Source organism: Gastrolobium bilobum, unplaced genomic scaffold (genome assembly GCF_033153095.1).
Source record: "Gastrolobium bilobum isolate Gb01-03AN ecotype WA unplaced genomic scaffold, APGP_CSIRO_Gbil_v1 utg2951, whole genome shotgun sequence".
In the NCBI taxonomy this organism is placed as follows: domain Eukaryota; kingdom Viridiplantae; phylum Streptophyta; class Magnoliopsida; order Fabales; family Fabaceae; genus Gastrolobium; species Gastrolobium bilobum.
In genome coordinates, this window is record NW_026897587.1 from 335,760 (window position 1) to 358,478 (window position 22,719).

The window sequence follows — 22,719 nt, forward strand, 5'->3', positions numbered from 1 at the left end:
TATCTCCAGTCCAATCAGAGTCAGTGTAACCTTCAACACTTGTGACATTATTTTTGGAGAACAATAGTTCTCGGACAGGGGCACCCTTTAAGTACCTCAGAATTCGGTGTACTGCATTCATGTGATCTACGCTTGGTTTATGCATAAAGCGACTTACAACACTTACGGCATATGCAATATTTGGCTTCGTATGATACAAGTATATCAGTCTTTCAACCAACCTTTGGTACTGACTAATATTTGCTGGCTTTTGATCCGAAAATATTCCAAGCACATGATTCATCTCAATCGATGTTTCTGTTGGCTTACAAGCGAGCATTCCAGTCTCAGTGAGGAGATCTAGTACATATTTCCTTTGTGAAAGATAAATACCTTATTTTGATCTTGCTATCTCAATTCTCAAGAAGTATTTCAATTCTCCTGGGTCTTTTATTTCGAATTCACTTGCTAGTTGCTTTTGTAGAAGTTTCATCTCATCTATGTCATCTTCTGTCAGGACCATGTCATCTACATAGACAATCAATACGGTCACTTTTCTTTCCTTGTGTTTAATGAACAAGGTGTGGTAAGTATTGCTTTGTTTATATCCGAATCTCCTCATTGCAGAAGAAAATCTTCCAAACCATGCTCTAGGGGATTGTTTAAGTCCATACAAGGCTTTCTTCAGTTTACAAACTTTATTCTCACTAAAAGAACTTTGTTTGACACCTGGTGGTATCTCTATGTACACCTCCTCTTCGAGGTCTCCATTTAAGAATGCATTTTTTACATCAAACTATTGTAGTGGCCAATCTCTATTTGCAGCTATGGACATAATTATCTGGATTGTATTGAGTTTAGCTACTGGTGCAAAGGTTTCTTGATAATATACTCCATACTTTTGCGAGTATCCTTTTGCCACCAATCTAGCTTTTTACCTGCCAATGCTTCCATCTTCCTTTAGCTTTACAGTAAACACCCACCTACATCCAATGATTCTTTTGCCATCTGGTAAGGGCATAAGCTCCCAAGTAGAGTTCTTTTGCAAGGTATCCATTTCATCATTCATTGCCTTCTTCCAACTTGGATCCTCCAATGCATCCTATACATTACTAGGGATAGATATACTAGACAATTGATCAACAACAAGAGCATATGACTCAGACAACCTGTGATTAGACACATAGTTACTAATAGGATATTTAGCTTTAGCTTTGGGATCATGTTCATACAGTTCCTTTGGGACACCCTTATTGATCCTATGTGATCTTCTGTGAGTTATGTCACTAGAATCCATCATGGTTTCAGTAGGAATATCAGGAAACACAATGACACTTTCAGTGGGTAGATTATCATTCTGAAAGATATTTTCTTCAAGAGGAGTAGGATTAGAAATTACCTCTGTTGGGTTATAGTGGTCCCGGAGAGATCCCTCAGTTTCTGGTGTTAAGCAAGGTATTTCTGCTGTTACCGGAAAGTCAGAGTGTAAGACTTCAACATTCTCCACACCTGTATGTGTTGCTTCAATTTCTCCTCCATTCAAGGTGGTTAATTGGTCTTGCTCTTTATAGTAACTCTCCCCCTAAAGAGGAGACCCAGAAACTCCCCTTGAATAATAAGGTTCAAATTCTCGAAAAGAGACATCTAGAGTGATATGTACTTTTTGTTGTTGGGGATCATAACACCGGTATCCTTTCTAAACATCAGAGTAACCAACAAACACACACCTTTTAGCACATGTATCTAGTTTGTTACGCAGTACTTTGGGAATATGGACATAAACAGTGCAGCCAAACACACGAGGCTCAAGATTGGAAATGTGGGGAACTGAAAGTAGTGATTCAAACTTCTGTTGCGGAGTCACAAAGTTGATGACTGTAACACCCCGTGTATACCCGATTTGTTATCATATCATCGTATTAAGCGCTGCTTAATTAAAATGCGGAATTAACTTTTTCTTTTCAATTATGACATCATTATTAATTACCAAGTTGATTACTTAATCTTTTTACAAAATAAGCCTGTATGTAGATTGCAATTAAACAACTAACTGAAATACCTCATTATATAAATAATGGTGTCTCTAGTCACGGAACTAGAACACGTAGACCGGACAAATCCTGATAGTTTATACAACTCAAAGCTACGAGCATAACTAACATCAATGTGACATGGACAACCCCCATGCTCACCAAATAAGGTAACAAAGCCCAACAGAGTCTCGAATCATATAACAATATACTGAAAATATAGTTTAAAGCAGCATCCAATCATAACAGTATAATCAGCATGCATCAGTCAACTAAGATCCGGCCTCCTGCCGCCCGAGGTATCCACCCCCGAGGTACCTAAACCTGAAAATATGCCCCAAACGTAGGGTGAGATCTCTAAAAAGAAATCTCGGTAAGACAAGGGGTCCTCAAGGATCTCTCCACCCCAAGCTCACTTACATGTGCAATATAAGTTCAAAAGCAGTATAATAATATAAGTTTCAAAATCTGTGCAATGCAGCATATAATCATGTCATGTGTGTCAAGATCCTACTGGCCAGAGAACATGCAGGAATTACATACGTTTATAACCTACAATCAGTGCAAGATGCTATTTGCACTCACCCACAGAATCACCATCTTGTATGATGTCACATACTCAGGCTTACCGTCTAGGTGGAACAATACATACATATCATAAGGCACTTACACTTAACAACTCAGAAGCATTTCAATTATCAATACATGAAAACACATCATGCATATAAACCATCCCTCCATGAGGTATGGTGGAACCAACAATGGCAAAACCGAGGACATGAAAGCTTACCTCTTAAGAAATCAATCCAAGCCAAGTCCACACTAGATCAATGTCCATAAACAGCACAATCACAATCTGTTTGTAATAGAAATAATCATTATTATTCAAAGCTCAACGTTTTGCTAAGTGTTTAAGGCTTTCCAACTTGTCTTAAGTGATTTAAGGCTAATTCTGCAGGAGGTATTCGAATACTCCTCGATGAGTATTCGAATACTCCAAGTCTCTAGAAAGTATCCGAATACTTTCACTTAAATATTCGCATACCAGAAGGTATCCGAATACTTTCCCAACAGTATTCGAATACTACCCAGTATTCGACTACTATACTATGGTATCCGAATACTTTTCTTCCCAGAAAAGTATCCCAATTCTCCTTCAAAGAGTATCGACTACCCACTGATGAGTATTCGAATACTTCACGAGAAATATTCGAATACTTATCAGACAGAATGCAAAAACTCGAGCAGTTTTATGCATAATTCCATTTTTAAGGGTCCAATTGTGATTTGGAATCGAATGACTCCGTAAACAGATGTTCATTAACATATTTTAGACATAGATTACCAGCCTTTAGCTCAAATGGTTCAAGTTTCTCTTTTTAAAGACTCACACAAGTTCAAACCATGGAAATTTCAAAAGGGATGATCATGGCTTACCTTAGGACTTGAAAACTCAGAAAAGACACTGACTTGGAGCCTCCAACACTGCTCCAAGGTGCTGACTTTGTAAAGCCACGAAAATGAACCAAAGCTTAGTCCTTTATCACTCAAAATGGCTCCTTCAAGATCCCACAACCAAATACATGGCTATCACCCTCACAACCAAAGTGGACAACAACAACACACCACCAAACAGAGGCTGACTCTCAGAAATGAATCCCTCAAGCTCCCTCGCAATGCTAACTACTAAGTGTTTACAAGGTTAGAGATGAATAATCTCTCATAAAGTGGTGTCTTGAGGAGTTTTCATGGAGCAAAATGAAGGTGCCAAGAGGGAGGAAGGTAAAATGAACCAAAAACACTACGTGGAAAAATGCTACAATCTGACCTAGGGCTTTGTGCCACTAAGTATAAATAGGTCCACTTAATTAATCGTCGGTATTAGTACTAATATTTATGCTTATCATTTTAATCCCAAACTTTGGATTCTGAACCTAGCCATTTTTTAAGATTTTTCATATTTTTATTTTATTTTTCCCAGCACTTTGTCGGTACGCGCTTTTACGTAGCCGATATCAGTTCTGATGCCAGTTCTCATTATTTTGACTTGAAACTTGTTATACCAGTTCTAGATATTATTCTAGTGATATTTAGATACTTTTCATAATTTTTCGGGATACTTCATCGGTAAGCATTTATACTGTGAGGCAGAATCGATATCTGCACTTTTCGTCAGAAAAGCGACTTTCAACATTATTAATCACTTACTATGATTATTTAAGCCTTCTCATAATTATTAGGGTCAATTATGAAATTATTTCCTAAATTCACATTTAAATTAATTAAATTCCTAATTTAACGGTGCGGGTTCTTACAATGACACTAAAAGGGGTATGATTAATCAGATAAGTAGCAGAGCGAACAGCTTCACCCCAGTAAATATGGGGCATATTCATGCCAAAAAGAGAGGCATAAACAACCTCCACAAGTTGTCTATTCTTCCTTTCGGCCAAACCGTTTTGCTGTGGTGTATAAGTACAAGAGATCTGATGTCTAATCCCTTCGTGATTCAAGAACTGCACAAAAGACTTATCTGTATATTCGGTCCCATTATCAGACTGTAAAATTCGGATCTGGCATTGAAATTGAGTGGCTACCATTCGGTGAAAAGTTTGGAAGGCTGTAAATACATCACTTTTCTTATGTAACAACATGACCCATGTCATTCGAGTACATCCATCTATAAATGTCACAAAGTATCGTGTTTTAGATAGGGAAGGGACACCAGCTGGTCCCCAAACATCCGAGTGAACAACTTCAAAAGGAATTAAACTTTTATTACTACTAGGAGAATGGGAAATACTATGGCTTTTTGCTAGTTCACATGTGTTACAATGGAAATCATCAATATTCAAACTAGAAAACAATTTTGGATGTAATTTTTTCAAATAGCCAAAAAAGTGATGTCCTAGTCTTTTATGCTAAAGCCAAATTGTTTCCCGAGCCTTATCTTCACTATTGGCATGATTGACCTCTCCCAATTTATTCTGTCTCTTTCCGGTAACATTCAGATAATAAAGTTTGTCTCGCTTAACACCATAGCCAAGAGTCTTTCGGGTGAAAACATCCTGTAACACACAAAATGAGGGCCAAAAGGTGACAGTACAATTCAAGGTACTAGTAAGTTGTGCTACAGAAATTAAGTTATATTCAAGGGAAGGGACAAACAAAACAGAAGTCAAATGAAGATGTTCAGCGAAGATAAAATATCCTTTACCAATGATAGAAGATGTACTACCATTAACAGTAGAAATGAATGATTGGGAAGAAGGAAAAAAATAATGCAACTTACTAGAATCCTTTATCATATGATCAAAAGCTCCAGTGTCAATTATTCAAATATCATCTCTAGAACATGCAGGGAAAAAAGGAGTTTTACCAATAGTACCCGAGTAAGCAGCATTGGTAGTGGGCTGCTGGGGACTTTAATTAGAGGTAGTGGCCATTGCTTTGCTAGGGAGAATAGAATAATGAAAGAAAGGTGAAGATGATTCAGAATTACACTTCAAGTATGGATACATGTGAGACTGATTTCTCAGTCCCTTTGCTGGATTAGAAGAGAGGCTCTGATACCATGTTAAAATTCAAGGAACTCTATAGAATATTAATTCATTTGTATTTCTTCTACCTCAATAGAGGTCATTATATACAAAGTATTAGAGTTACAAATCAGTTATAATTCAGACTACAAATCAGCCACAAATCAAGGAAGAAAATTACAAATAATCATAAAATTAAAAACTCCTAAAATCTCTCCAACATAATTCCTACGGTCTCTCCATGTAACGAATTTTCATTAATTGGTATATAAATTGGTCAATCAAATCAGAAATTAAATCTTTCCAATTATAAAAGAATATACAAGTCAACATATTTATTTACCCATTTCTTTATTTCTGCTGTTATATATAGATTTTTTTAATAAATTGACATTGGTATAAAATAAAATTTTATTGCAAAATATAATTTTTTTTTAATTTTAAATGCTACACCATATTATTTATTTTGATATATTATGTCAATTCTTTTTGAAATTTTTTAACATAATAATCAAATGTTTTTATATTATTGTTTATTAAAAAAAACGTTGATCGTAAGTAATATAAACTGCATTAATAAAGTATAAATTGTTTAAAAAAAGTATAAATTACTTTTTACTAAAAGATAAAATTATTAAATTAATATTGATTGATAATTTTGATTTGAACGGAGAATATTATAAAAAAAACATGCAGGCGTTTAATCCACCTAAAGTTTTATCAATAAAAAAAATATCACAATGATTCATGAAGTGGATTACTAAATGCAGCTACTATTATTAACGCATGATCAACAAACCCAAATATCATCACAGAAGTTAAAATTTGGGCTATGAAAGAATGGCAAATCAAAAGTGATGGGAAATCAGAGCGTCTTTGGAAATCCACCTCACGATTTAGTTAGCCTCTTGGAAGCTACAACCTCTGTTACGTTACCATTTAGTTTTCTTTTTCTTTTCTTTTTAAAAGGTATTATTTCTAGAATTTTCTTTTTTACTTTTCCAAATTCCATTTAACTTCTTTTCCAAATTCAAGGTATATATAACCTTGAAGCAGCAATAATTTGCTCACCTTGGAGCCAGATGATTATTGGAATTGCTCTCCATTTGCTTTCCTTCTTGTGTTCTATATATGGCGTAGTGTGGCTTTTTGATCACTATAGCCTTTTTTTAATAATTAATTACCAAATTGACCCTATTTATAAACTATTTCAAAAATTTAACCTCTCCAGAAAACATAACACCAATCTGCCCCTGTTTGACCGTTGACCATGAAGCCTACCCGGGTACACCCCTACCTACCCGGGTAAATTTTAAAATTTTTTACCTACCCGGGTACACCCCTCCCTACCCGGGTATATTTCTTGAATCTGGAAAATGTTTGAATTATTTACCCGGGTAGAGAGGGATGTACCCGGGTAAATAATCATAACTCAAGCTTTTCTCTTCTTGCTTTTCTTCTTTGTTTCTGGTTTCTTTTTCAAACCTTGCAGAGTCATTTTAAGAATGGCCAATTTCTGAGCATCTGAGACAACCCTCTCCAACATCTTCCTCTTGCCATCTTCAGTTGTCTCTTTTTTACAGTTTTCCACAACTCAAGCTTGTCAACGCCCAATTCCTTCACCTCTAATTCTGAACATTTTTTTGAATTGTCTGACTGGTGACATGTAATAGCATCCTTTGTTGGAGCAGAACCTTGATTATTTGCTTCACTAATCTCAGGCATATGATCCAGTGGAATATCTTTCATCAATAACCTGTTTTCAGATTTTGTTCTCCATGCGTTAGTCCTTCAATTTAGAGATTTTCATTTGCTGTTCACACAAAGAGGATGGGCGCACACAACCAGATTATGATTATTTACCCGGGTACACCCCTCCCTACCCGGGTAAATAATTCAAACATTTTCCAGATTCAAGAAATATACCCGGGTAGGGAGGGGTGTACCCGGGTAGGTAAAAAATTTTAAAATTTACCTGGGTAGGTAGGGGTGTACCCGGGTAGGCTTCATGGTCAACGGTCAAACAGGGGCAGATTGGTGTTATGTTTTCTGGAGAGGTTAAATTTTTGAAATAGTTTATAAATAGGGTCAATTTGGTAATTAATTATTAAAAAAAGGCTATAGTGGTCAAAAACCCGGCGTAGTGTTCAAAAGATTTAATTTATAGAAGTTGGGTACCCAATCCCCACCGTCGATCTTGGTTTTTTAACAGCCAATTGTCTTTTTCTCTGTTCGATTTCTCAACTCCAGAAAAATCTTTTCTTTTTTTATTATTGTATATATTTTGCTTTTAACAAAGTTCAATATTTTTGCAATAAACTTTTGTTCATATGCGCTTTAAGTCGATATGTTTTGGCCATTGAAATAAGGACAGTAATTCAGACATTACAAGTTCGAACTACACAAAATTATTTGTGTATATTACAAGCTACTAAAAGATGTTATTTTTCTTATGGCGTTGGGAGGAAAAGATGCGGCACATCAGCTTCTTCTTTTTCCCACCTAAACCCGCGGTAAGTAGCACATAGGGAAGCACACTTGACTATTCGTACGTTATTTTTGGCTTTGAATATGTATATGTTAGTATCTAGGTCGGTCTAGTGGTGATGATGCGAATTTCACGTACCAATATTCCTAAAGTCTAGATTCTCTAGAATATGTATACAGTGTGCATGGAATGTATATCTACTGAGATTTAAGAATCCCATTAGGTCGTGTTTATTATTATTATTATTATTATTATTAAACCCCAGGTGCTTGGATAAATGTATGGTAAGTAACACTAGGGTGTTTGGTTGAGGAGAAATTTTTTGAATACTAGGAAAATGTAATTACTAGGGAAATGGTTGGAAAGTGAGTTTGGTAGAAAAATATAAAAAAAGTTGTTTGGTTGACCAAAATATTACCAGGGAAATTTATTTAAATTTGCAAAATCTATGTTCGGGAGAAACTTCGCACCTGTTTTTTCACTTCCCCAGTTATCTCAAAATACCACATCTCATGTGATATTCTGTAACAGTAAATTTCATCCAAAAATTAACACAAAAGTCATTTTCCCATCTATCCCATTTGCCTAGTATTTTTTTGAAAAAACCTGAACCAAACGTGGTATTCTCCAATATCCACTTACACTTTCCCATCAATCCCAAAATAATTCTTCAACCAAACACTACCTAAAGGAGAGCAAAGACCCAAATTTATCACTTTGAGTCTTGTTGAAATGGTTTAATTCTCTTAAAGTGACTACTATTGCGACATAGTGAAGGATGATGCACTTGTAAAATGCACTTCGATCCTTAGATTAGTAAGGTTACATTAGTAAGGAACAAGAAGGACAAGAATACCTTAAAAATTGTGTGTACCTAATCCGTGTGAGTAGCCCTTTATATAACAAGATAATTAATTTAGTAGAAGATTCTTTTTCAATTGTGTTTAAGATATGCAATTATAAAAGGGGTGAGAGATCTAAGAGATGGAGATAGTTCAGCATCTTGGCAATGAGAAGAATATCTATCAAAAGTACCCAAGCTCTGCATATTTGGGTCTGAACCTTGGGCCTGCAAATTAATGGATCAGGATTTGAGTTCGAATTCAAAATATATACAACAGGGTTAGTCACCAAAATGGGTCTTGAAGATTGGCTACAAGACCCTACCCGAAGAGAAAGGGAGAATAAAACTTAGTTGTGAGATTTGAATTTGCATAATTTATTTGGAAGTCCAACCATTTTCAATTTTATCAATCCGAGTTTGTTTTAAAATATCATAAAGGTTTATATTCATGATTAGATAGAACTAGTGGAAAAGAAGGTTCGATCCTCTTGTCATTTCCAAAGGAGAATACCACAAAACCTGGAATATTAAATTGGAACAAAATTGGGCCCCCTTTTACAAGAATAAGTCAACACCTCGGAACTCCATATTTGTTGTTGTTGCGGGGGGGGGGGGGGGGGGGGGGGGGGGGGGGCGCATAAAAAAAGTGTGCAGAATCATTGAAAATCTACATAGTAAAATAATGATGAGAACCAATGAATTCATAACTTAGTTGGATTATAATTAATTCAGGGTGACTTTTCAAATATGTAAAGAGTTGTATCTAAAATATTATTCCATAAATATCGATTAGTCACGAGTTCTAAAATTTTGAGTAGTCACATTCTATTAAGGGATGTGCATGAGTCGAACCAAATTGAATTTTTTGAAAAATTGAACTAAATTGATTTAAATGGTTCGGGTTCGAAAATAATTCGATTCGGTTTAAAAGTGGTTCGGTTCGAAAGTGATTCGGTTCGGAATCGATTCGGGTCGACCCTATTTTGAAAAGAAAAAAAAATTATAAAAAAAAAATTATAAAAATCAATTTAGTTCGATTCGAAAACGGTTTGGTTATTAAACTAGTTCTAAAAACCGATTCGATTCATGAACTGGTTCTTTAAAAACCGGTTCGGTTCATGAATTGATTTTTAAAAATCAATTATTTTAAGTGCTGTTCAGTTTGGTTCATGATTCGGTTCAATTTTTTGGTTATTTTGCACGTCCCTACATTCTATACGATTTTGATAAGAACAACCAAATGAGACCGTATTATTTAACCGTGAACTTTGAGTGTTGGAAATGTGTTCCTGATTTGGTAATTTGTGAAGAGGAAAATGCAAAAAATAATGAATAACTGAAGTTAAAAGTTTCAAGGTTATCATAGAGTAGTAAAGAATGATGGATACATATTAAATTTCATGTATGGATTTAATAGATTAATTTTATTACATATTATTGTCTTGATTATTTGAAACTACTTTGGAATTAAAAACTAAAGATAAAAGACGGGAGAAATGTTCAATCCGAGAGGATTGGGATGTCCAACCTGTTTTGGCCGGCCCACTTTGTAGGCACAGTAAATTGGGCTAAGTGTTAGTAGCCCATGTCTATAATATTTTAGAGGGCATTCCATGATAAGCTATAGAGCCTTATCGCATGGGATACCATTTCCCTGCTAACCATTGTACAATGACAATGGGTGCAAAACGCCTTGTAGTAGAGGCATTGTGCGTAGCTTACCAAAAAAAAAAAAAAAAAGCATTGTGCGTTGGAGAAGGTGTCCTTCCTTCGCATTTCATACAATGAGATGCTGCAAATGCCTATCTTAGGCTTTGTTTGGGAGTTTGGAGAGGAAGGGAAGAGAGGGGATCCAAGGGAAAGAGAGAGGAAGGAGGGGAAGGAAATTTGAGGATATTCCCTTCACTTGTTTGGAAGTTAAAAAATGGCGAGGGAGAAAAAATGGAGGGATAATGAAATATTTTTACCATTTCAACCTTTTTTAAAAATTAATATAATTGTTATATTTTACAAATTAAATTAAATTTAAAATTTCTAACAACATTATTTATATACTTTTCACAATACTAAAAAAGATCATATTTTCGAAGAAATTTCTACAATGCAAATGACGAAAATTTTGTCACAAAATTATTTTTTCGTCAGAATACTTTTCGTCAAAAAGCGATGAAATTTTTTCTCCGATAAAAATTTTCACAAAAATAAATCTTCTATCAAAATTTAGTTTTCGTCAAAAGTTTTGACGAAAATGATTTCCTCCATCGAATGTTTTAAACGAAAAAGAATTCTGTCAAAAATTTTGACAAAATGTTTTCCGTTCAAAATTTTGATGAAAATGTGTTCTGACAAAAAATTCGACGACAATTGTTTTGTCAAAAATTTTAGGAAAATGTTTCATTCGAAACTTTCGACAAAATTTAGATTCTGTAAAGAATTTTGACAAAATATTTTTTCCGTTAAAATTTTTTATCCGAATATTTTTCGTCAAAATTTTTTACGGAAATATTTTCTGTCAAAATTTTTGACAGAAATGTGTTTTGTTGAAAATTTTGATGGAAATGTGTTGTATCAAAAAACTTGACGGAAATATTTTCCGTCGAGAATTTTCGACAGAAAGGTGTTTTGTTAAAAAATTTGACAGAAATTTTTTTTATTAAAAAGTTCAACGAAAATGTTTCTGTCAAATACTTTCGAATTCTGTAAAGAATTTTGATGAAATTTTTTTCCGTCAAATTTTTTTGGTGGAAATTTTTTTTGTTGAAAATTTTGATGGAAATATTTTTCGACAAAAATTTCGATGAATATGTTTTTTTTGAAATATTTTGACGAAATTTAGATTCCCTAAAGAATTTTGACAAATTTTTTTTTTCGTTTAAAACATTTTACATAATTGTTTTTGTCACAATTTTGAAGGAAATAATTTTCCTCGAATATTTTTGCAGAAAATTTTGATGAAAATATTTTCCGTAAAAAATGTTGACGTAATTGTTTTATGTCGAAACTTTTCGATGGAAATGTGTTTCGTCAAAATTTTAGACGAAAATATTTTTGTGAAATTTTTTGACGGAACTTAGATTCTATCAATAATTTTGACGGAATTTTTTTCGTAAAAAATTTATGTCACTGATTATGACAAAATCTGGTTCCGTCTCTAATTTCGTCTTAAGTTTTGATGGCAATTTTTTGACGTATATGATTTTCATAAAAAATTTCATAACTATTTTTGACGAAATATTTTTTGTCGATAAATTCTATTGGTATTTGAGACTTTTCTAATAATGTCATATTTAAAAATGATTCACATTTATGTAATTTTCACATTTTAATGCTAAGGGTATATAAGTAATTTTTAATATTTCTCCTTCAAACCCCCTAATTTGGGGGAACTTTAATTTTAAGAAGAAGGAGGATTTTGGAGGGTTTAGTAAAAATTCCCAATTTCTTCCCCTTATTTTTTTAAATTCACAAATAAGGGAAGGACTTTCTAAAATACTCCATTTCCTTTCATTCTCTTCCTTCCTAAAAGCAACTCACAAAGTCTTAATGGCATTGTGCCCCTTGTGAAACATCTGTTTTGCCCCTTGCCTTTTGAGTTTTGTGCCCAAATATCTCTGTACATGTTGTTTGCGTGTTTTGGCTTTGCTCATTTGCATTTCATACATCTCATTTCGCGCTTGGTTTCTGTTATGGACTAGGGAAAGGCCCACGACAGCAAGAAGCCCAACCTACACAAGCCCAAAAGTAAGCTCTATAAATAGAAGCTAAGGACCACAGGTATGGCTGATCTCTCAAACCCTATTTTCTTTCAAGCACGACATCGCACACACACACCCCTTCAGGCTAAGGCCATCATAATGTGTGTAGTGATTCGTTGTCCCCAAGATACCTAATCCATAGGTATCTAAAGAGAAAGCTATAGATCCAAGATCAAACAATCGACTTACGGTCGGACACCTCTGCCCACGGCAGAACATTGACGCCATCTGTGGGAACACTTTTCCACTACTACGTGATCGAAACCCACGATGGTGAGAACGACAAGAAGTGGATTTCGACAACCATCAAGATCGAATTCCAGGATCCAGTCTATTTCTCCAATCAAGGAGAATCCATCGGATCATCGGCAGATAGATACCGATGCAGTGCACGTGAGTGATGTGCACTCCGATTCGGCATCAACTCCAGCTGTCAATCCAGATGCCCCATACGTGCAAGGGTTACAACCGATGGAGGAACAAACAACGGATGCTGTGCAGGCACCAAACGGTGCAGTTGGTGATTCTCGGGTAACAGATCTGGTTGTTGCTGCGGTACTTCAAAGAATGGAAGAGATGGAGAGAAGATACAGGCTTGAAAGGGAGGCAGATGCCAGACAGATGCGAGAGCTGGAGGCTCGAGTAGGTCGAGCTGCCAACCCGAACCCCGAACGAGCCATAACACGGGTCATGAATGATCTGCAGATCACTAGCACCCAGGCGAACCCTGATGGGACCCGGGGTCGGGGGAGAGGAATTGGAAATATCGAAAGCCGTCCTCAGAGAAGTATACCCAATGTGGTTCATAATCAAGGACCTGAAGTTCGCAACGGCGACATAGGACAACCGGGAAGGCTGGAAAAGAACCCCCAGTCTTCAGATTGGAGACGCCCATCCCGAAACCCAAACCCGAACGACGTATCCGGGGTCTACAGGAGGAAGTATCACAGGGGGCAGCACAATGACAGCCCCTTCATTGACGAGATCGTGGATGCACCATTTCCAGAGAACCTCAACTTGTCTAAAATTCCAAAATACGATGGAGCGCAAAACCCCCAAGTGCATTTGGATGCCTTTGATACGGCGATGTACATTAAGGTAATTGAAGAGCCGTTGATAACCCGGTTATTTGCGACCACGTTGACGGGAGAAGCTCAATCATGGTTCTCACCTCTACCAGCGGGATCCATCAGATCGTTTGAAGAGTTCGGAGGTAGATTCTTGCTGAATTTTGCTACGAGTAAAAAATAGCCGAAGTCCGAATTCGCGCTGGGAAAAATAAAACAGCAACCTGGCGAAACGCTGCAGAAGTATTTAGACCGCTTCAAAATGGCCGCCTTACAAGTTCTCGGGTTGTCTGAGAATGTTCATTTACATTTGGTGATTGCCGGCCTCCACGGATCCTCCAGGTTAGCTAGATCCGTATACAAAAACCCAGTCCGAACTCTAGTTGAGTTCACTGCACGGTCCAAAAAATATTTGGAGCTCGAGCAGATGGAGATTGAAAATGTAGACCCAAGGCAACACCATAGCCAGATGGAGAAACTCGGAAATCGAAGGCAAAGTGATTTCCGGGGTAAAAGGCCAGAAGAGAAAGTTTCAACTAAAGTTAAATTTGATAGAATATACACCTCTGAATTCGTCCAGATCCCAAATCTGGAGAGAGGTAGCATCCACCGAAATGAAGAGGGTGGATAGGCCACGGCCATTACTGAATCCAGCCAGCCTGGACCAATCTCGATATTGCGCGTTCCATGATGGCCCTGGCCACACAACCAATGAATGCTGGGATCTAAGGGACGCAATTGAAAGATATATCAGGGAAGGAAAGTTGCATCAATACTTGATAAGAACTCAAGGGTGGAAGAATAACAAGAAGAGGAGAGGAGGACGGCTTATGAGCCCTCCCCGAGAAAAAAAGTTCAGGGATGAGGGCCGAGGTAAGAAGCCGGCCAAAGAAGAGGATGATGAATTCATAGAACCTGAGTTTGAGTGCAATGTTATTAGCGGGGGTTTTGGTGGAGGAGGTGATACAATGAATGCCAAGAGAAAGTATTTAAGAGAGGTGTTTTCGATTCGAGAATAGCCCAAGTTTAAAGGAGCCGAACCAGAAGCACCACTGCTGTTTTTTACAAAGAAAGAATTGGAGGATGTCATGTCGGGACACATTGACGTGTTAGTTATCACTGGCACAATAGTCAACTGTAAAGTCAAGAAAATGTTCGTAGATAACTGACAGCTGTGCCGACATAATTCTGTGGCAGGCATTCCAGAAAATGAACCTGGATGTGGAAGATTTGAAACCCTGCAACACGGCTTTGATTGCGTTCAATGGCCGCGATACTATCCCTAAGGGATACATTGAACTGAGGCTTACCTTGGCAACAAAGGAGGCTTACAAGTCGGAAAGGATAAGATTCATAGTGGCTGACTTCCCGTCGGAGTATAACGTAATTCTGGGAAGGCCAACTATCCACGATTGGGATATGCTGGTCACCACCAAGCATCAGAAGCTCAAGATGATTGGTAAGCAGAACACGGTAATCACCATTCCTGGGGATCAAAAAGAATCTCGAGATTGCTATTTTAAGTCGGTCAGAGCAATAGGCAGTAACCTAAAGCCACCAGTCGGCGTGAACCCCAGTAATAAGCAGGATAACTCCAAGAAGAAGGGACCAACATCGATAAACATGGTAGAGTTAGACATGAGGGATGAAACTCAGATCCCAAGGCCGGAACCCGATGGAGAGCTGGAGGAAGTAGTCATTGGAGAAAAAACTCAAACAGCCAAAATTGGAAAGGGGTTGGCAGAAGAGAACAAAGTTCGATTTACTAACTGCTTAAGGAGGAACACAGACGTCTTCGCTTGGAAATCCTCAGAGATCCTTGGCGTGGACCCTTACTTTTGTTGTCATAAGCTCGCGGTGTACCCAGGATCAAAACCGATAGCTCAAAAGAAAAGGAAGCTCAGTGCAGAACGTCGGCAGGTGTTAGAAGATCATGTAAAGGAGTTGCTGGAAGCAGGGTTTATCAGAGAAATACAATACACAACCTGGCTGTCCAACGTGGTGATGGTAAAAAAGCCAAATGGGAAATGGAGGGTGTGCACGGACTATACAGATCTGAACAAAGTATGTCCCAAGGATACGTACCCCATGCCTAATATAGATCAGCTCGTTGACAACTCATCCGAGTTCCAAATGTTGTCCTTCATGGATGCGTATTCAGGATATAATCAAATCCCACTACACCCCGAAGACCAAGAAAAAACCGCTTTCATCGCAGAAAAGGCAAATTATTGTTATAATGTGATGCCTTTTGGACTGAAAAACTCAGGTGCCACCTACCAAAGAATGATGAATCAGGTATTCGAAGATCAGCTTGGTAAAAATGTGGAGGTATACATAGATGACATGATTGTTAAATCAATTAACTCAGCAGTTCATATTGAGGATCTAGAGCAAACCTTCCAAAAACTAAGGCAGCACAATATTTGTTTAAACCCGGCTAAATGTGCTTTTGGAGTCCAGGCAGGAAAGTTTATAGGGTTTATGTTGACTCATAGGGGTATAGAAGCTAACCCGGACAAATGCAGAGCCGTACTGGAGATGAAGCCACCAGCGAGCAAAAAGGAGATCCAACAGTTGACAGGAAGACTAGCTTCGCTCACCAGATTTTTACCTCGGTCTGCGGAAACAACTTTACCCTTTTTCAAACTTCTGCGAAAAGAGGTGCAATATGGGTGGACCTCAGAGTGTGAGGTTGTTTTCCAAGAAATAAAAAAACAGCTAGCATCACCGCCAGTCCTGTCTAGTCCAAGGAATGGGGAGACGCTGATAATTTACCTTTCCGTAGGAGATGTTGCTGCCAACTCGGTCCTAGTTCAAGAAAGTGAGGAGGGGCAACAGCCAATTTACTTTGTGAATCGGCTCCTCCAGGGAGCAGAGCTCCATTATCAGAAGCTAGAAAAGGTGGCTTTCGCCTTGATGATCTCGGCTAGAAGGCTCAGATCATATTTTCAAGGGCACCAGATTGTGGTCAGATCAGACTTACCAATCCGGCAAATCCTACACAAGCCCGACTTAGCAGGAAGGATGATGGCCTGGGCTGTGGAATTGTCTGAGTTCGACATAGTTTTTGAAAGCCGAAAAGCAATCAAATCTCAAGCACTGGCAGATTTTGTCAGAGAGCTAACTTCAATCCAAAAGGAGATCTCACCAAACCCAGACACTTGGAAGATCTACGTCGATGGATCATCAAATTCCAAAGGTATTGGGGCCGGGGTAATCATTGAAAACCCGGAAGGAGTGGCGGTAGAATATTCCCTGCAAATGAAATTTGAAACGTCAAACAACCAGGCGGAATATGAAGCATTCATAGCCAGGCTTCAGCAGGCAAAGGAGCTCGGGGCAAGGAAACTGCAAATCTTTACTGATTCGCAACTGGTCACATCGCAAATCGGAGGAAGCTACCAAGCTAAAGGACCGTTGTTAGCAAAATACTTGGATTTCGCAAGACAGTTAATAACGGAGTTCGAAAAGGTAGAAGTCCACCACATTCCGCGAAATGAAAATAGCAGGGCTGATATACTGTCAAAACTGGCAAGCACTAAAGGATGGGGAAACCACAGGACGGTGGTTGAGCAGGACATCCCAGAACCCGCATGTGTCATGCGGATAGCCGAGGGCAAGGATTGGCGTAGTGTCATCATTGACTACATAGAAAACGGAACCCTACCCCCCGGAAGGAGGAAGCTCGGAAGCTGGTCAAGGACGCAACATTATACACAATGATGGAAGGTCAGCGTTACAGGAAAGGAGCCTATTCCCCCTTGCTAAAGTGTCTAAACTCGGAAAGGACGAGAAATGTCCTGTTTGAAATCCATGAGGGGATCAATGGTCAGCACATTGGAGGTAAGGCACTAGCCCAGAAATCTCTCAGAGCAGGATATTTCTGGCCCTCTATGGTTTATGATGCAAAGGAGCACGTGCAAAAATGTGATCAATGCCAGAAGCACAGCAAGAACCTTTTGGCACCACCAGAAGAGTTAAGTATGATCACGGCTTCATGGCCGTTCTTTAACTGGGGGATGGACCTTTTGGGTCTGTTTGCTGTGGCTGAAGGACAGTTAAAATTGTTAATACTGGCTTTCGATTACTTTACTAAATGGATAGAAGTGGAGCCAGTGGCAACAATCACCACGACACGAATGCAGCGCTTCTTCGAAAGGAACTTGATCTGCAGATTTGGGATTCCAGCCGAGGTAGTTACCGACAACGAAACCCAATTCACAAGTAAGACTTTCCAAGAGTTAATGGCAAATCTGCACATCCGGCATCATTTGGCGTCTGTGGAACACCCTCAATCCAATGGCCAAGTCGAGGCGACAAATCAAGTTATCATAGTCGGGCTGCACAAAAGAATGGAGCAATGTGCCAAGGGAAAGTGGGTAGAAGAACTATGGTATGTACTGTAGGGGTACAGAACCACGATGCAAACTTCTACTGGAGAAAACCCGTTCAGATTGACCTACGGTATCGAGGCTATGATCCCGGTCGAACTTGGAGAACCATCGTGGCGAAGGGTCCAAGCTTTATCACAAACTGAAAAACAGAATAGTAACAAAATAGCTGTGGAGCTGGATTTGATTGATGAAGCTCGAGTCACTGCTCATTGTAAGAATGTTGCGGAAAAGCAACTTATGGCAAACCGATTCAACAAAAAGGTAAAGCCGCGGTCATTTGTCGTGGGAGACCTTGTTCTTCGAAGGGCGGATATCGGAGGGCGAATGCGGCTGAAGGAAAGTTGGCTCCAAGATGGGAAGGACCATACAAAATTAAAGCCAAACTATCAAAAGGAGCCTGATAGTCCTCAAGAGTTGAGGTCCATTAAGTGTAAATTGTTCCACAAAACCCATGTTTTGGTTATAAATCACTCCCTCCAACCTTCTTCTTTTCATATAGAGCAACTGTTTTGAATAGTGGACCAGAGCAATGCCGAAAGTGGGAATTAAGGTAGACCTGGAGCAAATTTAACATTATCTTTTTCACATATAACTATTGGGTTAGTTTGCTTTGTTCAGGACGCCTAAGGCCCATCAAAAGGAACCACAAAATGAAGAGAGAAGAAGGAGTGTTGCGCAGAAAGGAAAAAGAAGTCTGCTATAGTACAACAGCAGTCAAAGGAAGCAATGGGGAGCCGCCACGTCAGCTACAGCAGAGAAGGTGGAGGTGCTGCCTCTGCTACAGTACGAAAGCAAAGAAGCTGAGCAATGGGGAGCCGCCACGTCAGCTACAACAGAGAAAGTGGAAGTACTGACCTGAATCCGATACTCCTACTCACAAAGGGAGCCAAAAGCAAGGGGGACCACTTCCATTTAAGGCCAAGCTGGCAAGAAGCAAAGCTACCATTGGAGAGGATTTAGACAAAGCGCAACCCTTGATGAAAGGAACAATGGAGATCAAATGAAGAACCCTATAAAAGGAACAAGCAATCCTCATAGAGAAGAAGAATCAGCACCCATCCTAGGACCGGTTGTCTCTTTGTTTTCCTATTTCTTTGTAAAATTGCTCACTAGGAGCTAACTTCCTCTAAGTAGGTGAGGGTTCCATAGAAGTAATCCCTTTTGTCTTAGGATAGCTTTGTAAGGAACACATATTTTATAAATGAATTTTGAGTTGCTCTTTGGTTTAATTTATTGATTTTGTGAAACCCTTTGGGCTGGCAACCTCATCCCGGGACCACTCGGTTGATGAAACACTGACAAAGGCGTGTGGAGCATTCTCAAAATCCTGGGGTAGTTTAGCCTGAAGAAAGGAGGGATAAACACCTGGAATGGGGAGCACTGCCATGTGAATCCATGCTCTTTTGAGAAGGCAGCATGGTTTCCTTGCATATAACTCCAAGTACTATGGAGTAACGTGGAGAGTAAGGCCTTACCCTCTGCTTACCTATAGCAAAACAAGGGAAGGAGCAAAATCCACTTGTAAAATATGCTACCAGGCAGGGTTAACCAAAGGGATGAAAACATGGAACCCGTAACACCTACTTGATCTTTTTCTTTCTGAAATTAATCTTAACTCAATTCCTATCACAACCTTTTCCTCACGATAACTGAACTGTGTTTTACTAGCTGATGATCTTACTTTCATTTCGTTGACTGCTCTTAAAGTTACTTCAATTGATGCCATTTTATTCGATGACCATGCTGAGTCATTCACTGCTCTCATCTGGTTCAGAATGGTTAACATTGTTTAACTAGCTGCTCAGAGAATGCTCTTTGTGAAGCTTAGCTGAGAATAGTGATTTCCTTTATTGCTCCATTTTACAAATTAAGTTTCCTTTAGCGCTTCTTACTTCACAACTGCTCCCTGAGGACGATAAATCTGGGGCTATAATACCCTATATTGCTTGACACGTATGCTTGCATATAGTTGAAGAGGGTTGCTCTTAGTCAGAGTAGATTGCTCCTGTTGGCAATCCTGATTACTAATCTACACTCTTGCTCTCTGAAAGAAATATTCCCGAGCAACTCTCGGTTCAACCAAGCAATTGGTGCCGTTGCCGTCATTTGGCAAGAAAGGGCGTTTTTAAGGAAACATTTTTTTTTTTGCTGTTTAATCGCAGTCTTTTTGTTTTAATAAACCTCCTCCATTTGTATGAGCACAGAACCTACAGAACTTGGTCTGGAAATAGTACTTTTTGATCCAGAACCCGAGAGAACCTTCAGAAATAGAAGAAGAGTTCAAAGGTTGAAAAACAGTACAATGGAGGAGGTTGTAAACAATGATAACAATGGAAATCATAATCATGAGCCTGAACAAGGACCGAATGGAGGAAGAGGGCCATCATTGAATGATATGGCTGCTCCCTTCAGAAATGGTCCAGAACGAGGATATGTTCCCCCTCCTCTGAATATCCTGAACTTTGAAATAAAACCTGCAATGTTCCAAATGATTATGAACGCTGGTCAGTTCCATGGACTACCCATGGAAGACCCTCACAGTCATTTGGACAATTTCACTGAGATAGTGGACAATTTCAAAGTTCATAGTATTTCGGAAGAAAACATGCGGATGCGGCTTTTTCCATTTTCCTTAGCTGGAAAAGCCAAAGAATGGAGGAGAACATTGCTCCCAAACTCCATCACTAGTTGGGAGCAATTGGCGGAACAGTTTGTTACCCGATTTTTTTCCCAAGCAAAACAAGCCCAAGTTAGGGCTGACATAGCTTCTTTTCAAATGTATGATGGAGAAAGTCTGTATGAAGCGTGGGAACGCTTTAAAGAGTTGATACGAATCTGCCCGAATCATGGAGTTTCTGATTGGGGCATCATTCACACGTTTTATCATGGTTTAACCCCACCATTGAAAGCAACTGTTGATGCAGCCGCAGGGGGAGATCTTTTGGATTTTACTTATCCAGAGACCTACCAGTTGTTGGAAAAACTTTCAAAAAAACATATTTCATGGCCTCCCACACGACACAGTGCTCCTAAGAAAGCAGGAGTTCTTGAGCTAAGCTCAGCTGATGCTCTTTCTGCACAAATGGCTTCGCTCCAGAACACTATAAAAAATTGGAAGCCCATGGAACAGAAAAAAACAACTGAGCAACTTATTTTGACTCAATCAAGTCAGAGTTGCCCCACTTGTGGAGGTCCTCGTGAATATGAGGACTGTAACAATCTAGCTGCTGTGTGCTATGCAGGAGGGTATGACAACAACAACAGGAGCAATGACAACCATAAAGGGAACAATAACCGAGGCTGGAGGAATCAGAATAATGCTGGAGGTAGTGGAGGAAACTACCAGAACCGACCCCCGTATCCCAGGCAGAACCAACAAAACTGGGATAAGGGTGAAGGGAAGTCCCAATCCTTTGAGACTTCTGTCAAGGAGTACATGAATCAGAACAGCGCAGCCATGCGAAACCTAGAAACCCAAATTGGTTAGCTGGCTGGAGCACTCAAACAGAGGCAACCAGGGACACTCCCTAGTGATACAGAAAAGCCGTCTCAAGATAACCAGGAGCATTGTAATGCTATAAGCCTGCGAGATGGAAAAACCTTACCATCCCCAGACTTAGTGGCACGACATCGAAAGCGCGAACCAGCAAAACAGCCCATAGGAAAGGAAGTTGAAGAAGCCACTGACCCTTCACACCTTGAAGTTCATACAGGACCAGAAGAGAAGGTCCAAAGCAATGAGTCTGCTGAAATCAAACCGAATGACGCAACACCTGTAGCAGAACTTGGAACAACAAAAGTCAGTGAACCAGTTTCAGTTCCAACTTATGTTCCCCCATGCAAGAGAAGGAGTGAACCGATCGAGCCTCCTTTTCCACGGAGGTAGAAAAAGCAACACGAGGATAAACAATTTAGCCAGTTTCTTGACTTGATGAAACAACTTCACATAAATATCCCTCTAGTAGAAGCCCTGGAGCAAATGCCTTCATATGCAAAATTCATGAAGGACATTTTGTCAAAAAGAAGAAAGATCGAAGAGTTTGAGACCGTAGCCCTCACTCAACAATCGTGCAAGTACCTGACTAAAATTCCTCCCAAACTAAAGGATCCTGGTATATTCACCATCCCGTGTACAGTTGGGAAGAACTATCTTGGTCGGGCACTTTGTGATCTGGGCTCAAGTGTAAATCTAATGCCAGCTTCCATCTTCAAGCAGCTTGACATAGGAGCAGCAAGACCAACCACAGTCACTCTTCAACTTGCAGACCGATCTATAGCCAAGCCAGAAGGAAAAATTGAGAATGTCCTTGTCCAAGTAGACAAGTTCATTCTACCAGCTGACTTCATCATCTTAGATTTTGAAGCAGATCAAGAAGTTCCAATAATTTTGGGCAGACCATTTCTGGCTACCGGTGATGCTATCATAAATGTCAGAAAGGGTGAACTTTCTATGAGTGTAAACGGAGAAGAAGTGAAGTTTAATGTCATGAAAGCAATAAGGTTTGATGAAGATAACACCGAGGAATGCTCTAGCATTTCGATCCTTGACTCGGTCATACGAGAAGAACAACATGAGCATTTGCAGCCAGAGATAGGCATTAAGGACTTTGAGGAGCTGGA

The 22,719-nt window shown here is 39.0% G+C and overlaps 1 protein-coding gene and 1 non-coding gene across 2 annotated transcripts; one reads left to right on the plus strand and one right to left on the minus strand.

Moving 5' to 3' along the window:
• Window positions 1-13,964: 13,964 nt before the first annotated feature.
• On the plus strand, window positions 13,965-17,428 carry LOC133308378 (uncharacterized). Its single transcript, XM_061508998.1, has 3 exons — window positions 13,965-14,194; window positions 14,283-14,700; window positions 14,900-17,428. Exons 1-3 carry the CDS (start codon window positions 13,965-13,967, stop codon window positions 17,426-17,428), a joined length of 3,177 nt encoding a protein of 1,058 aa, XP_061364982.1.
• Window positions 17,429-20,847: 3,419 nt separating this feature from the next.
• On the minus strand, window positions 20,848-20,952 carry LOC133308382 (small nucleolar RNA R71). The gene has a single exon (XR_009751156.1). It is a non-coding gene; the product is annotated as a small nucleolar RNA R71 (small nucleolar RNA).
• Between the last annotated feature and the right edge of the window lie 1,767 nt (window positions 20,953-22,719).

What these genes read in the sequence shown, in the direction of transcription:
- LOC133308378 (XM_061508998.1), top strand. Translation starts at nt 13,965, where the DNA reads ATGGCCGCCTTACAAGTTCTCGGGTTGTCTGAGAATGTTCATTTACAT. An exon ending in GAGAAACTCGGAAATCGAAG is followed by an intron (nt 14,195 to 14,282) that starts GCAAAGTGATTT and finishes GAATTCGTCCAG; the next exon opens with ATCCCAAATCTGGAGAGAGG. An exon ending in AGAGAAAGTATTTAAGAGAG is followed by an intron (nt 14,701 to 14,899) that starts GTGTTTTCGATT and finishes ATTCTGTGGCAG; the next exon opens with GCATTCCAGAAAATGAACCT.